The following is a 16,909-nucleotide window of genomic DNA, read 5'->3' as shown; positions in this document are numbered from 1 at the left end:
CAATGTTTGTAATTACCCTGCATATAAATTTATATCTTTATTAAGTTAATTACCGCATGGTAACAGCCTAACAGTTTATTAACCAAAAACTATTTTAGTTTTAACTTTTAAGCAATTTAGTTATTTACATTTGATATTACCCTACAAAACGTTGCAAAACGCTGATTCAGATCAGTTTGACTGGTAGACCCGAGTTTCGAACAGTGCATTCCATAACAAACATATTTCAAAATTTACCACAGTAAATTACCCTGGTAATTACCAGGGTAATTACCATTTTCGTAATTTACCTGAGGAAATTGTAAATTACTGTTACCAGGGTAATTTACCGCGTAAATTACCAGGGTAAATTACCGATTCGTATCTCTAGTTGGGACTAATTTTACCAAAATTACAACTTTTTTAGAATATTGTTCATACCACTGCTAAATAATGGTAAATAGTGGTAAATAATGGTAAGTAATGGTAAATAATGGTAAATAGTGGTAAATAGTGGTAAATAATGGTAATAATTGGTAAATAATGGTAAATAGTGGTAAAAAGGGGAAAATAGCGGTAAATAATGGTAAATAGTGGTAATAAGTGGTAAATAATGGTAAATAGTGGTGAATAATGGAAAATAGTGGTAAATAATGGTAAATAGTTATAAATAATGGTAAATATTGTTTTATATTGTATAATAATATGGGAAATCAAGAAAATCATTCAAAAAAGGAATATATCAACTGTAGAAGATCCATATCTTTATTTTCATATAGTCTTCAAGTCTGTTCTAAATATTAAACGTTCTTTATCCATAAACGTAGGTTTAAAATTTAAAATCTGTATATAATTCATGGAAATATATTATCACTTTCCCATTTTATACCATGACGTTATTTACCATTATTTGCCACCTGTTAAATACCACTTCGTTAACCTGAATTTAACCGGCATGAGGTGGACGGAAAAACGTCATCGATGTGCGCTTCAAATCGAATCGAAAGAGTCAATGAGTTAGCGGCCTGTTCTGATTCGTTTTCGGGGAAAAGAGTTTACTGTTAAAACGTGAGGGGGACTGGGAGCGCCAAATATCGTCTCAACAAGTAGAAAGAAGTTTATTCTTCGTAGGGATATAACCTTACTCAGTCGAATTACCTACAAGAAATCATCTGAGATTATGTGACCTAATTGAACCAAATATTTTTGAATCAATGTAAGAATAAAAATTATTTTACAATTTCACCCTATAATTTTCAAATGAGCAATTGAAATCAATCTACAATATGGAAATTTGAAAAGCATTCTTCGCGGGTAATTGAGGGGAAATTGGACACGACAGAAGGATAATTTTGGTGTCTGGTTTCATTCATCCAGACGGACGAGAGTAGTCGAGCGCGTACACTAGAAAAACGATACTTCACTTTGATGTTATTCAAAATACCAATTGAAACAAATTTGATTTCACCCAAAATAAAAAAGCTGTTCAATAAATAAATAAATTATAAAATCAAATAACAAACATAATATAAAATGAAAATTAAATTATAATTTATGAGGAGTAATGAGAAGAGGGAGCCAGTATAGCCCTTACAAAATTTTTCTAGAGAAATTCTATATAAATGAAAATTGAATTATCTACATAAATTATATAGAAATTTGGGTCAATTTTCTATGAACATAAAATATATTCTCAAGAATGTTCTATATATTTTCTATAGATAAAACATTATGATTTTATATAAAACTAAGATTATCAATAGCTTTTCTATAGAAAATATATTGCTTTTCTACAGAAATTCTTGGTATTTTTAATAGAAAATATTTTTTTTCTATAGAAGGAATATGGATTGTCTCAAAAATAACAGAATTATTTCTATAGAAAAATTAACTGTCAATAAAATAATACCAAATGTTTCTTCTATAGAACTATTAGTGCTTTCTACATAATTTATATAGAAAATGTATGTATTTATAACTTCTTCAGTTATTTTTATTCTATAGAAAGTTAATATATAAGATATATAATTTATGTAGAAAATCTGTAGAAATTCCATAGAAACAATTCTATATAATTTGTATAGAAATTATGATTTAAAAATATTTTATTTTCAATATAATTTTTATAGAAAAGTCTATAGTTTTATAGAAAAACCTAGACCTTACATAAGGCTCTATAAGATTTTATAGAATATTTATAGAATTTTTTAGTAAGGGAGTGCCCGTGCCCAAATTTGGTGTCATACTCGGAAAGCAGAAACCAGGCGTGAAATCCAAAATAATCCCACCACAGCAACTCCCACTGAAGACGCATAGCCCAGACGGGGAAGGAATAATCTTGTGCAGAGTGGCTTAAAAAACACGCGGGTCATTACGAGACGGTTTTTAGTCCACTTTCTCTAGCGAGGAAACAGCGTTTTGAGATCCCGGCTGATCTTAGATTAACGGCGAGCTTCCTCCAGCGACCGCCAGGCGGGGCGTGTTTCTAACAACAATAAAAATTTACATTTCCTCACGTATTACTTCTAGATATTTTTTCTTATCCCCGCAGGGGTTGATGGGTATACGTTTGAATATTAAATAAAAACTAAGTCGATAACTTCCCCCTTGGGATGTTTGGATGCCCCCCGCGCGAGGGTGTCTCGAAGACACGCGTTCGGTGGCTAAGATTTCCCCCTTTCGGACCTGGCTGCCGGGAATTGTATATAAAGAGGCGCTCGAGATGGAAACATCATCATATCACTTTCGGCTCTCCTTCAGCTCCGGGGATAAACAACCAATCTCGCTTCTCAGCTTACGAGGATACTAAGTACCTTCTACCCGCTTCAGTCATGAAGACCGTGGTAAGTTTGCCCAAGACGGCTCGATTTCATTCCGCGAACCGCCAAGGATTACGCTAACATTGGCGGCCGAAGATAATTGTTTATGTGATCTCGGTTAGAATTGTCGGTATGATATGGTCCTTGGGGAGTTCGATGTCCGTGAGACAAAGTCGGAACTTCTTGGATATCTACGGTTAAATATCCGGAGCCAAATTTTAAGTGGGCTTAGAGGTTCCATAACCACATTTAAGCGGGTTAAGGGTTCTATGAAAACATTGCATCGGACTACGAGTGAAAACGGGTTTTAAGTGACATTGTAACCGCGGCTTAACGTTTCAAGAAGGGGTAGGACCAGCAATAATCTCCGTGTCTCTAACAATATCTTTTTCTCAATGACAGTTGGCTCTGGTAACACTGACGGTGTTGTTGGGTAGTGCCGTCTGCGGCATCTTTGGAGGCGGAGGATATGGTGGTGGAGGACATGGCGGTGGAGGATATGGCGGTGGAGGATACGGTGGTGGAGGACACGGAGGTTTCGGAGGTGGTGGATTCGGTGGTGGTGGACATGGAGGAGGAGTCGTCATCATCAAGAAACCAATCAAGACCATCTCCTACAAACCAGTCAAACAAATCTCCTACAAGCCAGTCCACTCCGTCAGCTACAAACCAGAAGTTTCCGTTGGATACAAACCTGTTGTTTCTGTCGGATACCAAGCTATCGCCATCGGCGGTGGAGGTGGTCTTGGAGGAGGATTGGGTGGTGGACACGGAGGTGGTCTCGGAGGTGGATACGGAGGTGGACACGGAGGTGGTCTCGGAGGAGGATACGGAGGTGGACACGGAGGTGGTCTCGGAGGAGGATACGGAGGTGGACACGGAGGTGACCTCGGAGGAGGATACGGCGGTGGACACGGAGGTGGCCTCGGAGGTGGACATGGAGGTGGATGGTGGTAGGGAAAGAATACCAAACGTTCAAAAAATGGTTTAATTCCTCTGAGCACCTATTTAAACTGTTAAAGTTATATTTAATTAAATTTATCGATTGAAAGTCCCGAAAAACTTTATACGAATTAATTTAATGTAAAAACAGGGACGAAGTGAACAAAAATTGTAAATGATATGTACAGATAATTATGTAATTTAAATTGTTCATAGTGTAATAAATACTTTATTTTTACATATGAACTCCTTTTTTATCGGATTCTAGTTAATGGTGTGTTTAGTCTAGGACATCTAATGCCCTATGATTTTACTCAATAATTATTTTTTGAATTCATAAACGCGATCTTTGACACGTTATCGGCTTCGTATTTCAAAAAATAAACAAATTATCAAAACAGACAAAGTAGCGGATGACAAAACACAAGCTGTCACATACATGTGAATATCCCTTACAAACAATTTTTTTCTCTAATTTACCTGCATACGTGTTTTGCTATTTGACGGCCAGTCTGCAATAGTTCTACAATTTGGATGCAATGAAAATATACATTTGCTGTAAATGGTTGTAAATGTAATATAGAAGAAATACCTGTATGTCTTAAAAGGAAATATCTGAAATTCTACTTCAAAGTCTTCAATTCTACTACAATAGCTGGAATTTTATCTACAAATATAGGTAATGAAAAAGTCAAATTTCCCATCCGCGATTTCTGCATTTGCTGTTTCATCATAGTAAATTAGATTTGTAAGTCGGAAAATTACCGACGTCTATTTTCCGTATTTTTCTGAAAAAAATTCTTTCATTTTATGATTAGGCTAATATTTTTCTCCAATTGAAATTTCTCGGCAATTTCACTTCATTTTGTCGAATCCAAAAGTAAAGCTAAACCTCTAGACTCGTTGAAAATAAAAAGTTAAAAACCCTTCCAATTTTTGGACACTTTTCTGGAAATTTTTCCGCGTTTAATTTTTCCGCATTTAATTTTTCCCCATTTAATTTTTCCGCATTTAATTTTTCCGCATTTAATTTTTCCGCATTTAATTTTTCCGCATTTAATTTTTCCGCATTTAATTTTTCTGAATTTAATTTTTCCTCATTTAATTTTTCCGCATTTAATTTTTCCGCATTTAATTTTTCCGCATTTAATTTTTCTGCATTTAATTTTTCCACATTTAATTTTTCCACATTTAATTTTTCTGCATTTAATTTTTCTGCATTTAATTTTTCCGCATTTAATTTTTCCGCATTTAATTTTTCTGCATTTAATTTTTCCCCATTTAATTTTTCCGCATTTAATTTTTCCGCATTTAATTTTTCCGCATTTAATTTTTCCGCATTTAATTTTTCTGCATTTAATTTTTCTGCATTTAATTTTTCTGCATCTAATTTTTCCGCATTTAATTTTTCCGCATTTAATTTTACCGCATTTAATTTTTCCGCATTTAATTTTTCGCATTAACAACTCTTTATGTAAATTGCCTGACTACAATAAAATGAACTGCAAAAATGGATATCGAGCTGCAGCTACTGTATTTATGTTCATTTTCCAGATTCATTTAAATTAGAATTGCACTATGCAGCAATTCATATTCCTGTAATATACCTAAGATTGAGAATAATATAAAAAGGGTTGTGTATACAGGAAGTTTCTTTTGCTCGAAATTTTTTTTATTTTTAAAAACTATGTTTTCTAGAATTTTGAAATTTGTACGGTACGTTGTCCAAAATGTCATCGATTTCAGAAATTGTTTTTACGTCTCTATCACCGCTAGGTGCTGGAATAAATTGGTCAATGAGAAACTTGTAGAACGTCATCGAAAAGGTAAGAATATCGTTGGTTCGAAAACCATTTACGGATTTGTCACTGAAAAAACTTGACATGGAAATGTGACAAGTTGGGCAAGCTAAAATATTTCGTCGTATAATTTACAAAAATTAATTTTCCGTTTGTTGGAAAAAAGTAGGTATCTTTCTGTTGGAAAAGTATTAGAATTTTCAAAAAGAAACATTTTATTTCACCAAATACGAACCAAAGTTGTAAGATTGGTTCGAAAACTCCACCATCGGTTGCGATGCAAGCTTGTGCGCGAACAATCATGTTGTCAAACGCACGTTGAACAACTTCTGAGCGGGAAAAATACATTTTTGGTTTTGATGAACTCGAAAACTATTTTAAACTTTTGGATATATTAGTAATTTGAATTTTCTTGTTTTGGAAAATACAACAGTTTGAAATAAGTTTCGAATACTACTAAATGCAAATAGACATAGAAAAATAAAACTGCATAAAGAAGGCGATAGCTAAATAGACCTTATGTCTAAAGGTCAGTAAAAAACGCACATATTTTCGTTTTTCACATTGAAAATCATTTACTGTAGTTAAATCCAAAGGAAGTTTAGGCTTTAAATACACTAAATTGATTTAAATATTTATAATGGTATAAAATCCTTACAAAATTTAAAAGAAATCATTCGGGAAAAATAAAAAAAAAATTTGGAGATTAAATAAAGATTGGATCAGATATTTTTGAATCAAATAAATCCTGATCAAGGTTGAATCAAGTCATATCCAGAAATGGATCAGATATTTTTCATTCAAATAAATCCTGATCAAGATTGAATCAAGTCATATCCAGAAATGGATCAGATATTTTGCAGTCGAATAAAACCTGATCAAGGCATATCCAGAAAGGATTAAATGTTTTTGGAGGGTGATTGAGAGCAACGCTAAACATCGTTTCAGCGTCAGTTTTAGGTAGCCAATGATTTAGCGGTTTGATATGATTTGTTTTAGGGTATCGGAGCTTACTGGTTAGAGTATGAGGAGAATGCAAGCAGCTCTGAAAAAGAGTCCTCACGTACTCATTCTCCCGAAGTATAAATATGACATAGGAAGTTGAATTACCTATACAGGAAATCATAATTGAATCAAACATTTTTGTCTCAATGTAAGAATATAAATTATTTTACAATTTCACCCTATAATTTTCAAATGAGCAATTGAAATCAATCTACAATATGGAAATTTGAAAAGCATTCTTCGCGGGTAATTGAGGGGAAATCGGACACGACAGACGGATAATTTTGGTGTTGGGTTTCATTCATCCAGACGAGAGTAGTCGAGTGCATACATCAGAAAAACGGTACTTCACAACAAATAATAAGAAACGGTACTACACCTTGTTTACCCAAAAAAAAAGAAAACTGTTCAATAAATAAATAAAATAAATTAAATTAAATTAAGGTAATATCCAAGTTTATTTTATTATTATTAAACAACATCCATTGTCATTATGTGAATGAATTCATAGATACATAAATATATTATTATTTGTTTTTAAATGAAAATTAAATTAAAATAGTAATTAGACCAACGAGACCAGTAAAACACCCGTACCCAAATGGTTTGTTTTTCTCGGATAGCCGCAGCCAGGCGTGAAATCAAGACTAATCCCAGGGGAGGCCGCCTCAATCACTTTCCAAAGAAGAGCGCAAAATAATATCTTGCAAAAAACACACACAGACAATAACGATACGCTTTTTAGTTCACTTTCTCTAGCGAGGAAACAGTTTTCAAATCAAGATCTTAGATTAACGATGAACTTCCTCCACCGACCGCCAGAGGGGCGTGTTTGTAACAACAATACAAATTTGTTTTTCCCGACGTTTTCCTACTGGCGGATTTTTCATGGGGTGATGGGTAATCATACTTTCATATAATTAATAAAAACTAAGTCGATAACTTCCCCCTTGGGATGTTTGGATGCCCCCCGCGCGAGGGTGTCTCGAAGCACGCGTTCGGTGGCTAAGATTTCCCCCTTTCGGACCTGGCTGCCGGGAATTGTATATAAAGAGGCGATCGAGATGGAAACATCATCAGTCCACTTTCGGCTCTCCTTCAGCTCCGGGGATAAACAACCAATCTCGCTTCTCAGCTTACGAGGATACTAAATAAGGTCTACCCGCTTCAGTCATGAAGACCGTGGTAAGTTTGCCCAAGACGGCTCGATTTCATTCCGCGAACAGCCAAGGATTATGCTAGCATTGCCTGCCGAAGAAAATAGTTTCTGTGATCTGGGTTAGCATGGTCGGTAAAATGTGGATTAACGTGGTCCTCGTGGAGTTCGATGTCCGTGAATCGTAAATAGGAACTTCATTGATATCTACAGACAAATCTCCATAGTCAAATGTAAGCGAGTGTATGATCTCTATAGAGTAATTTCACTTCGTAGCTTTGACTATGGCCGCCATTTTGTGCGTTTTTTTTATCTATGCGAAAAAGCATGGATGACCTGGATATCAAATGTAAGAGGGCTTAGAGCTTCCGTGACCACATTTAAGTAGGTTTAAGAATCATATGAAAACATTGCGAGGGACTATGAGTTCTATGACTTAAGAAACAGTCATAAGAGACCATAAAACACAGGTTTAGTCGGTTTGAATGCCAGTTGCTGTCAATAATTCGATAAAAACTCACTATGAAAATTAGTTTAAGCAACAGTTTGACCACGGCTTAATTGTAGTAGTAGTACATACGTTTTTATTTGTATACCCCCGTACAGTAAATGGAATACATATCAAGGACAAGCAACTACCATACACGTGTCTCTAACAATATCTTTTTCACAATGACAGTTGGCTCTGGTAACACTGACGGTGTTGTTGGGTAGTGCCGTCTGCGGAATCTTTGGAGGTGGTGGAGACATCGGTGGTCACGGAGGCGGAGACTTCGGTGGTCACGGAGGCGGAGGATTCGGTGGTGGAGGATATGGTGGCGGTGGACATGGAGGAGCGGTCATCATCAAGAAACCCATCAAGACCATCTCCTACAAACCAGTCAAACAAATCTCCTACAAGCCAGTTCACTCCGTCAGCTACAAACCTGTAGTTTCCGTTGGATACAAACCGGTCGTTTCCGTCGGATACCAAGCTATCGCTATCGGCGGCGGAGGATTGGGTGGTGGACACGGAGGCGGATTCGGTGGCGGACACGGAGGTGGATTCGGTGGCGGACACGGAGGTGACCTCGGAGGTGGACACGGAGGTGGATGGTGGTAAGAAAACCACACGAAACGTCCAAAAAACGGATTATTCTTTGAGTCACTATTAAAACTGTTTAATTAAAAGTTTCATTAAACTGGATTTATCGGCAGAAGTGGCCAAAAATTGTAAATGTTATGTATAGAGAATTATGTATTTTAAAACGTACATAGTGTAATAAATGTTTTTATTTGTAAATATTAACGCCTGTACTTTCCTAGAATTATAGAAAATGATGATTTGGAATCGAAAATAAATTATCTTCATTTTATATAATGATTTTTTTCCCTGAAGACATAAATGGGACCTTTGACCAGTCATCTTCTTCGTATTTCGAAAACAAACGAACTATCATAACAGAAAAAGTAGCGGATGACAAAAACACAAGATGTCACGGACACGTGAATGCACTCTACTCTCCTGATGTGTTAATAGCTTGATCAAATTTTAGTTATTGGATAAAGATTGGATAAAATATATCCCGAAGGAATCCAATATTTTAGAATCAAATAAATCGTGATCAAGATTGGAGCAAGTCATATCAAGATATGTTTTTGCAACAAATAATCTAGATAAAGATTGGTTACAAATCAGTATGTTTCTTCACAGAATCCTTTGATTCAAAATATTTGTAATTAATTCAATTTAAATTAATATGCAATTTTTGATCTTTAATTAGATATTTAAATGGATTACAGCTTAATAAAATTTTATTAAAACACTGGTGATACATGTATACTCAAGGTATATACATTTTATAATTTGAATAAAACACTTGAAAATGCTTAATCACAATTGGTCAAAATTTAAATAAAATTCAAAATTTTAAATTATTAATAATATTTTCAATTGTTAAAATAAATCACAAAATGCTCCCACTCTTTATTTCTTTTTACACTTTTGTAATTTAAAAATTCAGTATTTACGCAGCAATTAATTATTGACTTTACTCTAGCTATATGAAATTATTTTAAAAATTAGATCCATATTGGATAAAAGTTTGATCGGAATTCGATCAAACTAGCGGAAGATGGTTGTAAATCTAACACTAAATCTAAATACTACGGTATCTAATTAACACCACAAAATAATTTTTAAATTGCGTTTTCTGTATTACATACCAAGCCCTTAACAGGTCACGGAGTGCAATAAGGGGTGGCTTTACCGGGGAGACGGGGTCCGGCTCTTGTAACCCAAAAGAGTGGTGGCGCACTGGGAGATTTTAGCCAAGATCAAATGGTCCTATCTTAACTTCCGACTTTGAGTGCAGTAAGGTAGAGGCCGGAAACTGGGCTTAGGCTCTACCTAACGGAGAGGAACCTGGCATACGTTCGGAGGGGCTGGTAGCCCGCTGTGAGGCACTGTAACCCTGTTTCCCGGCCTTTTGGTGCCACACCGGGATATCCGGTGCCAGCTGTGCCAGGTTACGTGTGCTGCAGTGTTCCCGTCCCCTTTAGGAGCCTTTTCTGTAGGGCTTGGCTCTCTACCTGCGTAGGAAGGGTGTCAGCTAGAGGTGCTAGAGCATCCACTCTCTATCCCACAGCTGTGTGCCAAGTGGAAGCTGGTTGCCCCATGGATACGCCTTTTGAGTGGCTTGCGTTGAAGGTGAGACCGTCAGTAGTAGAGTACTACTGCCAATGGCTGTTTTGTTACCTGTCCGGGATGTGGACGCTGACGTAGGGAATTTTGATAAGACCACTGTTGTAGCAGGCTTAATGAGCTTTATGCTTTGCTTGGAGCACCGGCGTATACATTTTCAGACCACATATGAGACATACCAGGCCCTTAATGGGTCATGGTGTGCAATCACTGGTGGTTTTACCGGTGAGTCGGGGTCCGGCTCTTGTAACCCATTAGGGTGCTTAACCGTGATAAAATGGTCCTATATCCACCACCAACTTGGCGCAGTTAGGCACTGGAAACTGGGTTTCGGCTCAGGCTAGCATCCGTTTGAGGCATTGTGGCCTTTGCTTCCCGGCCTTTTGTACCAACCCCGGGGCTCCGGTACCAGTTGTGCTGGGCTGCGCTGGGTTGCAGTGTGCCCATTGTCCACCTTTTGGTACCTTTTCTGAAGTACCAGTGGCTCCCTACCTATTAAGGTAGGGTGTCGGCTGGTGATACTGGAGCATTCAAACTTATTCCCACAGCTGTGCGTAAAGTGGCAGCTGGTCGTCCTAGTGCTGCGCTTTTTGGAGGGTTGAGTGGCTTGCGTCGAGGGTGTGACTGTCAGAAGTAGGGTTCTCTCACTGCCCCTGGCTGTCTTGTCACCGGTCCGAAGTGTGGATGCTGGCGTAGGGCATTATGATGAGACTACCGGTGATATAGGTCGTTTAATCTCCCAGGTGCACCGGTATATAAATTCTGACCCAATGTAAGATATACCACTAAAAAAAGGTCAAATTGCAAATAATTAGAAAATTCAAAGACATAATCATCGCTTTGCTTTCTTTGATATAAATACCCTTATACTGTTTAAATACCTTAAGGCTGATATATGTTATACTTAACAGTTGTAGCTATATTAACAGCTCAAATATAGTTCAATATTAGTTCATTTTATTTATATTATGAAAGACAATTCTGGAAAAACGTTTATAAACAATACCAAGCAGTGAACACCACGAAATTTATCCTTGATCCTGGTTCAGATTATTTTACGTAAATTAAACACTTAATTGAAATTTTTTAGACATTGCGTCAGAATTGGAACGACACTGTTTAATCAAATATGGATCAAATAAATTACATCCAATGTTGATCAAATTTTGATCTCCTATTTCCGTAAACATTTTAAAGTTAAATTTTAAACAATGTTAGCAATCACCCTACATGATATCAGCCCAACACATTACTAGGCTGCCTCAATTTAATAATGGTGCGCGACGCACGAGTAGCGTCATCTTCAGCGTAATCATTTCATTTCAAAAAATCTGTTTAAAAGCCATATTTTAAAGTTTTTGATTGTAAAATAAACTTTTGAACACTTTAATTTAATTATATAGATTTCATAGCACCTACAAGACGTTAATTTAGATATCTTTACTTGGCAGATGCAAGATTTGGGCCTCGGTCTTTCCATAAAGAAAATATTGGAGGATTTAGTCCATTACAACTATTGGACAGATTGAGTACGTTTAAAGCTTTTCCAAACGATGAAAATGCTTATTTTAATAATAAATATCAAATTGAAATATTTTAGACGAAGTCCTCTTTATTGCATCGAAAAAACTATCTTAAAGGTGCCTATCTATATAAATGTTTCAGCTACGTTTCTCGAAAAGTATGTTACAGAATTACTCCAAACTCTATACAGTATCGAAGGGCTTGCCACCACCCTCCTACGCATTGAAACCCGGCCACCTGAGTTAAGGGCTTTATAAGTCACTTGATGCCTTAGGCCTAAGGTGGTGCCTTGGCTTGGGTATTAGCCTAGCTGATTATTACTATTATTATTATTATTATTCAGAAGAAATCAGAAGCCATCGAACATTTAAAGATTTTCTTTTCAGAAACCATGAGCACACAATTCAACTTTAATTATTCAAGAACTGTTTACTGATCATGGTCCAATTATCCCTCGACACGAGTTCGGGGGAAAGACATCCATGAGTTAGCGGCCTGTTCTGATTTCTTTTCGGGGAAAGGAGTTTACTGTTATAGAGTGAGGGGGATTGGCAGCGTGCTAAATATCGTCTCAACAAGAAGAAAGAAGTATATTCTTCGCAGGGATATAACTTTACTCAGTTGAATTACCCACAAGAAATCATATGACATGATGTGACCTAATTGAACCAAACATTTTTGAATCAATGTAAGAATATTTGTATGTGTAAGTTATTTTACAATTTACCCCCATCATATTTAAATGACTCATTGCAATAAATCTACAATATGGAAGTTACAAAAACAATCCTCGAGGGTAATTAGGGGGAAATCAGACATGACAGACGGATAATTTTAATGTCTGGTTTTATTCATCCAGACGAGAGTAGTCGAGCGCGTACATCAGAATATAAAACGATAGTACACTTTGCTTTTACCCAAAATGCCAAAAATTGTTAAATAAATAAATAAAGAAAATGAAATAACAAAATATAAAATGAAAATGAAAGATAAAAATGTAATGGGAACAGCGAGCTGGGTATAGCACTCGTACCCAAATTTTGTATCTATCTCGGATAGCAGCGACCAGGCGTGAAATCAAGAATAATCCCACCACAACAAGTCCCACTGAAGACGTATAGCCCAGAAGGGTAAGGAATAATCTTGTGCAGAGTGATGGCTTAAAAACACACAAACAATTTCGTTACGCTTTTTAATCCACTTTCGCTACCGAGTTTTGAGATCCCGGCCGATGTTAGATTAACGGTGAACTTCCTCCACCGACCGCCAGGGGGGGGGGGGCGTGTTTGTAACAACAATAAAAATATACCGTCCCCCACGTATTCCTATGGTGGGGTTGATGGGTAATCATACGTTTGAATACTAAATATAAACTAACTTCCCCCCGCGCGAGTTGCTAAGATTTCCCCCTTTCGGACCAGGCTGCCGGGAATTGTATATAAAGAGGCGCTCGAGATGGAAACATCATCAGTCCACTTTCGGCTCTCCTTCAGCTCCGGGGATAAACAACCAATCTCGCTTCTCAGCTTACGAGGACACTAAGTACCGTTTACCCGCTTCAATCATGAAGACCGTGGTAAGTTTGCTCGATTTAATTCCGCGAAAAGCAAATGATTACGCTGGCACTTCCAGCACAAGTGAATTTTTTCTGTGATCTCGGTTAGCATGGTCGGTATAATGCTGTGTTCGATGTCCAAAATCGCAACTTCTTTGATAGCTACTGATAAATTTACTGTTTTTGTGCTCAAATATAGAAAGGGTGTATTTGATCAAAAGTTAATAGAAATTAGTTCATACGAATTTTATAAAAATTGCGATCAAATAATCATTTGAGAAACTTTTGATTCAATGGTGAGGCAATGTCTATAGACATTTGATCTAAGTATTAAGATAATTTGAAGAAGTTAAGACCCATTTATAAATTTAGAGGTGTTAACTGCAGCAACTGGTAGGTATATCGGTTAATATTTTTCCAGGATAGTGTGACTTTCGTGAAGTATAAAAAATTAATCATAGATTAAGTTATTAACATAGCTGAAAAGAAGAATGGTAAGTATAAAAAAGAATGTAATGCGAAGACTTTGTTTCCGAATTTTCAAAGAACCTTTATTGCAATTGATCCCTTCTGGATATGACTGCAATTTTCATAAGGAATGAACACATATCAGCGAACTATGAGTTCTACTACTTGGTTCTATGACTATAAATGGGAATGAGTTTATGCGTTTGAACAGTCATACACGTGTCTTTAACAATATCTTTCCCCAATGACAGCTTGCTCTGGTAACACTGACGGTGTTGTTGGGTAGCGCCGTGTGCGGCATCTTTGGAGGTGGAGGAGACTTGGATGGTCACGGAGGTGGAGGATATGGCGGTGGTGGACACGGAGGTGGAGGAGGTGGTGGTTTCGGTGGCGGTCATGGAGGAGGAGCCATCATCATCAAGAAACCCATCAAGACCATCTCCTACAAACCAGTCAAACAAATCTCCTACAAGCCAGTCCACTCCGTCAGCTACAAACCAGTAGTTTCCGTTGGATACAAACCGGTCGTTTCTGTCGGATACCATGCTATCGCCATCGGTGGCGGTGGTGGCCTCGGAGGGGGACACGGAGGGGGACACGGAGGGGGACACGGAGGGGGACACGGAGGTGGTCTTGGAGGTGGACACGGAGGTGGATGGTGGTAAGAAAAGAAGACCAAAGTCCAAACAACGGTTTAATTCCTTTGAACAACTACTAAAACGGTTTAATTAAAAGTTTAGTTAAACGAGATTTATTGAATGAAAGCCAGAACAGATTAATATTAACTAACTAAATGTAAAAACACCGCCGAAGTGGCCATAAATTGTAAATGTTATGTACAGAGACTTATGTATTTTAAAATGTACATAGTGTAATAAATTTGTCTTTATTTTGTAAATATTAACGCCTGTTCATTACTAGAATTATAGTGTTTTGATTGGTTTAGCGATCGAGGACTAAAAATTGTCAATATTTGTTTTAACCCCATTTATATGTGTTAAATGAGAAGCACATTGTGAAAAGAAAGAAAATTAATATTGAGACGTAAAATCTGTGAAAAATTTGGAATATAACTTTATATCGGTGGACCTTTTTCCTTCTTATTCATGGATTTGGTAATTTTAAACCTATTTTTCGTCTCATTATTAATTTGTTTAACTAATGAAACTTATTTATTTATTGAAGTCATAAATACGCCCTTTGGCAAGTCATCCGTTTCGTATTTTCAAAAATCAACGAAATATCATATAGTAGACAAAGTAGCAGACGACAAAAAACCAAATGTGACAGACACGTGAGTACAATAACATCCCTTTCGTCGTGAGGATCAACTTTGAGCCATCACCATCCCTAAGATAACAGTCTCGGTTATTTTTATCATAAAGGACCTTTATTTTTCAAATTTATCGTAACGAAGAACCATTTTACATTTTACTGCCCTCATTCTTAATTAGAAATATTTCTAATTTAGCCTGTTACTTAACATAACTAGTGCACTAATAGCAAGTTCAAAACAAAAACAAAAAATAATATAGCAGTTTCTGAATCACTGGGGCTATTACGGACAATTTTTATCAGAAAAATTTACCTAAATATTCATAAATACTGGCGAATATGGCATATCATAAATTCATGATTCATCAATCCCATTTTATTTAAAAAAATAACAATATGCTTGTAGAGCTTGTAGAAAATCAAGAGTCCACTGCACCTTATTCAAATTCTGATTCAGAATCGATATCCAATTAACGCGTCATTTGATGAATTCGTGAAAAAATTGTGATGTCATGTAACTCAAATGATAATAAATTCCTGACGGGGTAAAGCAAAATGTTGACTGTCCCTCTTGTTTTTATACCCCTCTTTTTACCCCCACTAGTCAGTGACTACTAAAATAAATTAAAATAGGAGGCTCACTAGTCAGGCTGACTACTAAAAAATATATCTTTATGTCCAACCCTGGTTGTAGCCTATGATGATGAGCCTTAGAACAAGCTTAGACGGGGTGTTTAAGTCCCCAAATCGCAGTAATAATAATTACGATTAATTGAAATCTTTTCGTTCGTGAATATTTACCTCCTTTAGCTTTCTTTTTTTTACTGGATAGTTTTGGATCATTCTCAATATCTAAAAACACATCGTTTCTTAAATTAAATGACGCGTAGTCGTTGACAGCTTCTCCGAAGGATCCCGTATTGGAATCGGGGTTATTTACACCTCGTGCCATCTGTGTTGGAAAAAAGTAACTATACACGATTTCGACATTTAAAAAAAAAATAAACACAGATGGGGTGAGGTGTAAATAACCCCGATTACAAGGGCAGGGCGTCGGCGGCTCTTAACCCGATCGTTATTCCCCCACTTTATTCTACCATGATTTAATCTCTAGTTCACGTAGTCCTATACACTGACAATTGTGAGTTGGGAATATCTAACCTTGGATGAATAATATAATTACTGGACCCGAAACCAATTGGCTCGCTTGCTGCATTTACGGCAGCGCCGCTTGTAATAAATCAAGATAACTTGGGGAAAGTTTTCAGGGCTCAAGGGGGGGGGGAGTGTAAATCAAAGGGGCCCGCGAGTAAGTTTGACCCCGGGTTCCAGGATACCTCTGCACGGCCCTGTGTAACGCTGTAGTGTCAAGTATTGGAAAGATTTCTATCCAATTACTAAACACGTGCCCAATATTAGCGGACGACGTTAGGCCTAGCGTTCTTAGCTCGTCACTGTCGTCAAAGCTTACATTTTGACTAGGCATTTTTAAATTTATAATCTATTTAAACCCTCACACAAACTATATATGCAAAAATATTAAGGCGAACTTCCTATAAATTAATGAACTCATTACCCTTTCATTTTTATTCCAATATACTTATTTCTGAATAATCTGAAGCCTATTAAAATTCCAAAAACTTCACTTCTATTAAAAACAGCAGAGCAAACGACGGAATGCGGGTCATCTAACATTTTTACGCA

General features: G+C 36.6%; 3 protein-coding genes across 3 annotated transcripts; all 3 read left to right on the top strand.

Annotated features, from left to right (window-relative positions):
• Positions 1–2,810: 2,810 nt before the first annotated feature.
• Positions 2,811–3,755, top strand: LOC149954482 (uncharacterized). Its single transcript, XM_090169920.1, has 2 exons — positions 2,811–2,822; positions 3,201–3,755. The coding sequence occupies exons 1-2, from the start codon at positions 2,811–2,813 to the stop codon at positions 3,753–3,755; spliced, it is 567 nt and encodes a 188-aa protein (XP_090026046.1).
• Positions 3,756–7,655: 3,900 nt separating this feature from the next.
• Positions 7,656–8,802, top strand: LOC149954481 (uncharacterized). Its single transcript, XM_090170351.1, has 2 exons — positions 7,656–7,729; positions 8,380–8,802. Exons 1-2 carry the CDS (start codon positions 7,718–7,720, stop codon positions 8,800–8,802), a joined length of 435 nt encoding a protein of 144 aa, XP_090026477.1. The 5' UTR covers positions 7,656–7,717.
• Positions 8,803–13,395: 4,593 nt separating this feature from the next.
• On the top strand, positions 13,396–14,786 carry LOC149954480 (uncharacterized). The gene is made up of 2 exons (XM_090170352.1): positions 13,396–13,483; positions 14,182–14,786. The coding sequence occupies exons 1-2, from the start codon at positions 13,472–13,474 to the stop codon at positions 14,593–14,595; spliced, it is 426 nt and encodes a 141-aa protein (XP_090026478.1). The 5' UTR covers positions 13,396–13,471; the 3' UTR covers positions 14,596–14,786.
• Positions 14,787–16,909: the final 2,123 nt, after the last annotated feature.

The sequence above is a fragment of the Leiobunum rupestre genome, chromosome 3, assembly GCF_980474605.1.
Source record: "Leiobunum rupestre chromosome 3, qqLeiRupe1.1.hap1, whole genome shotgun sequence".
NCBI classification, from domain to species: Eukaryota; Metazoa; Arthropoda; class Arachnida; order Opiliones; family Sclerosomatidae; genus Leiobunum; species Leiobunum rupestre.
The sequence above is the reverse complement of the archived record's forward strand: the minus strand, read 5'-3'. Positions and strand labels throughout refer to the sequence as shown.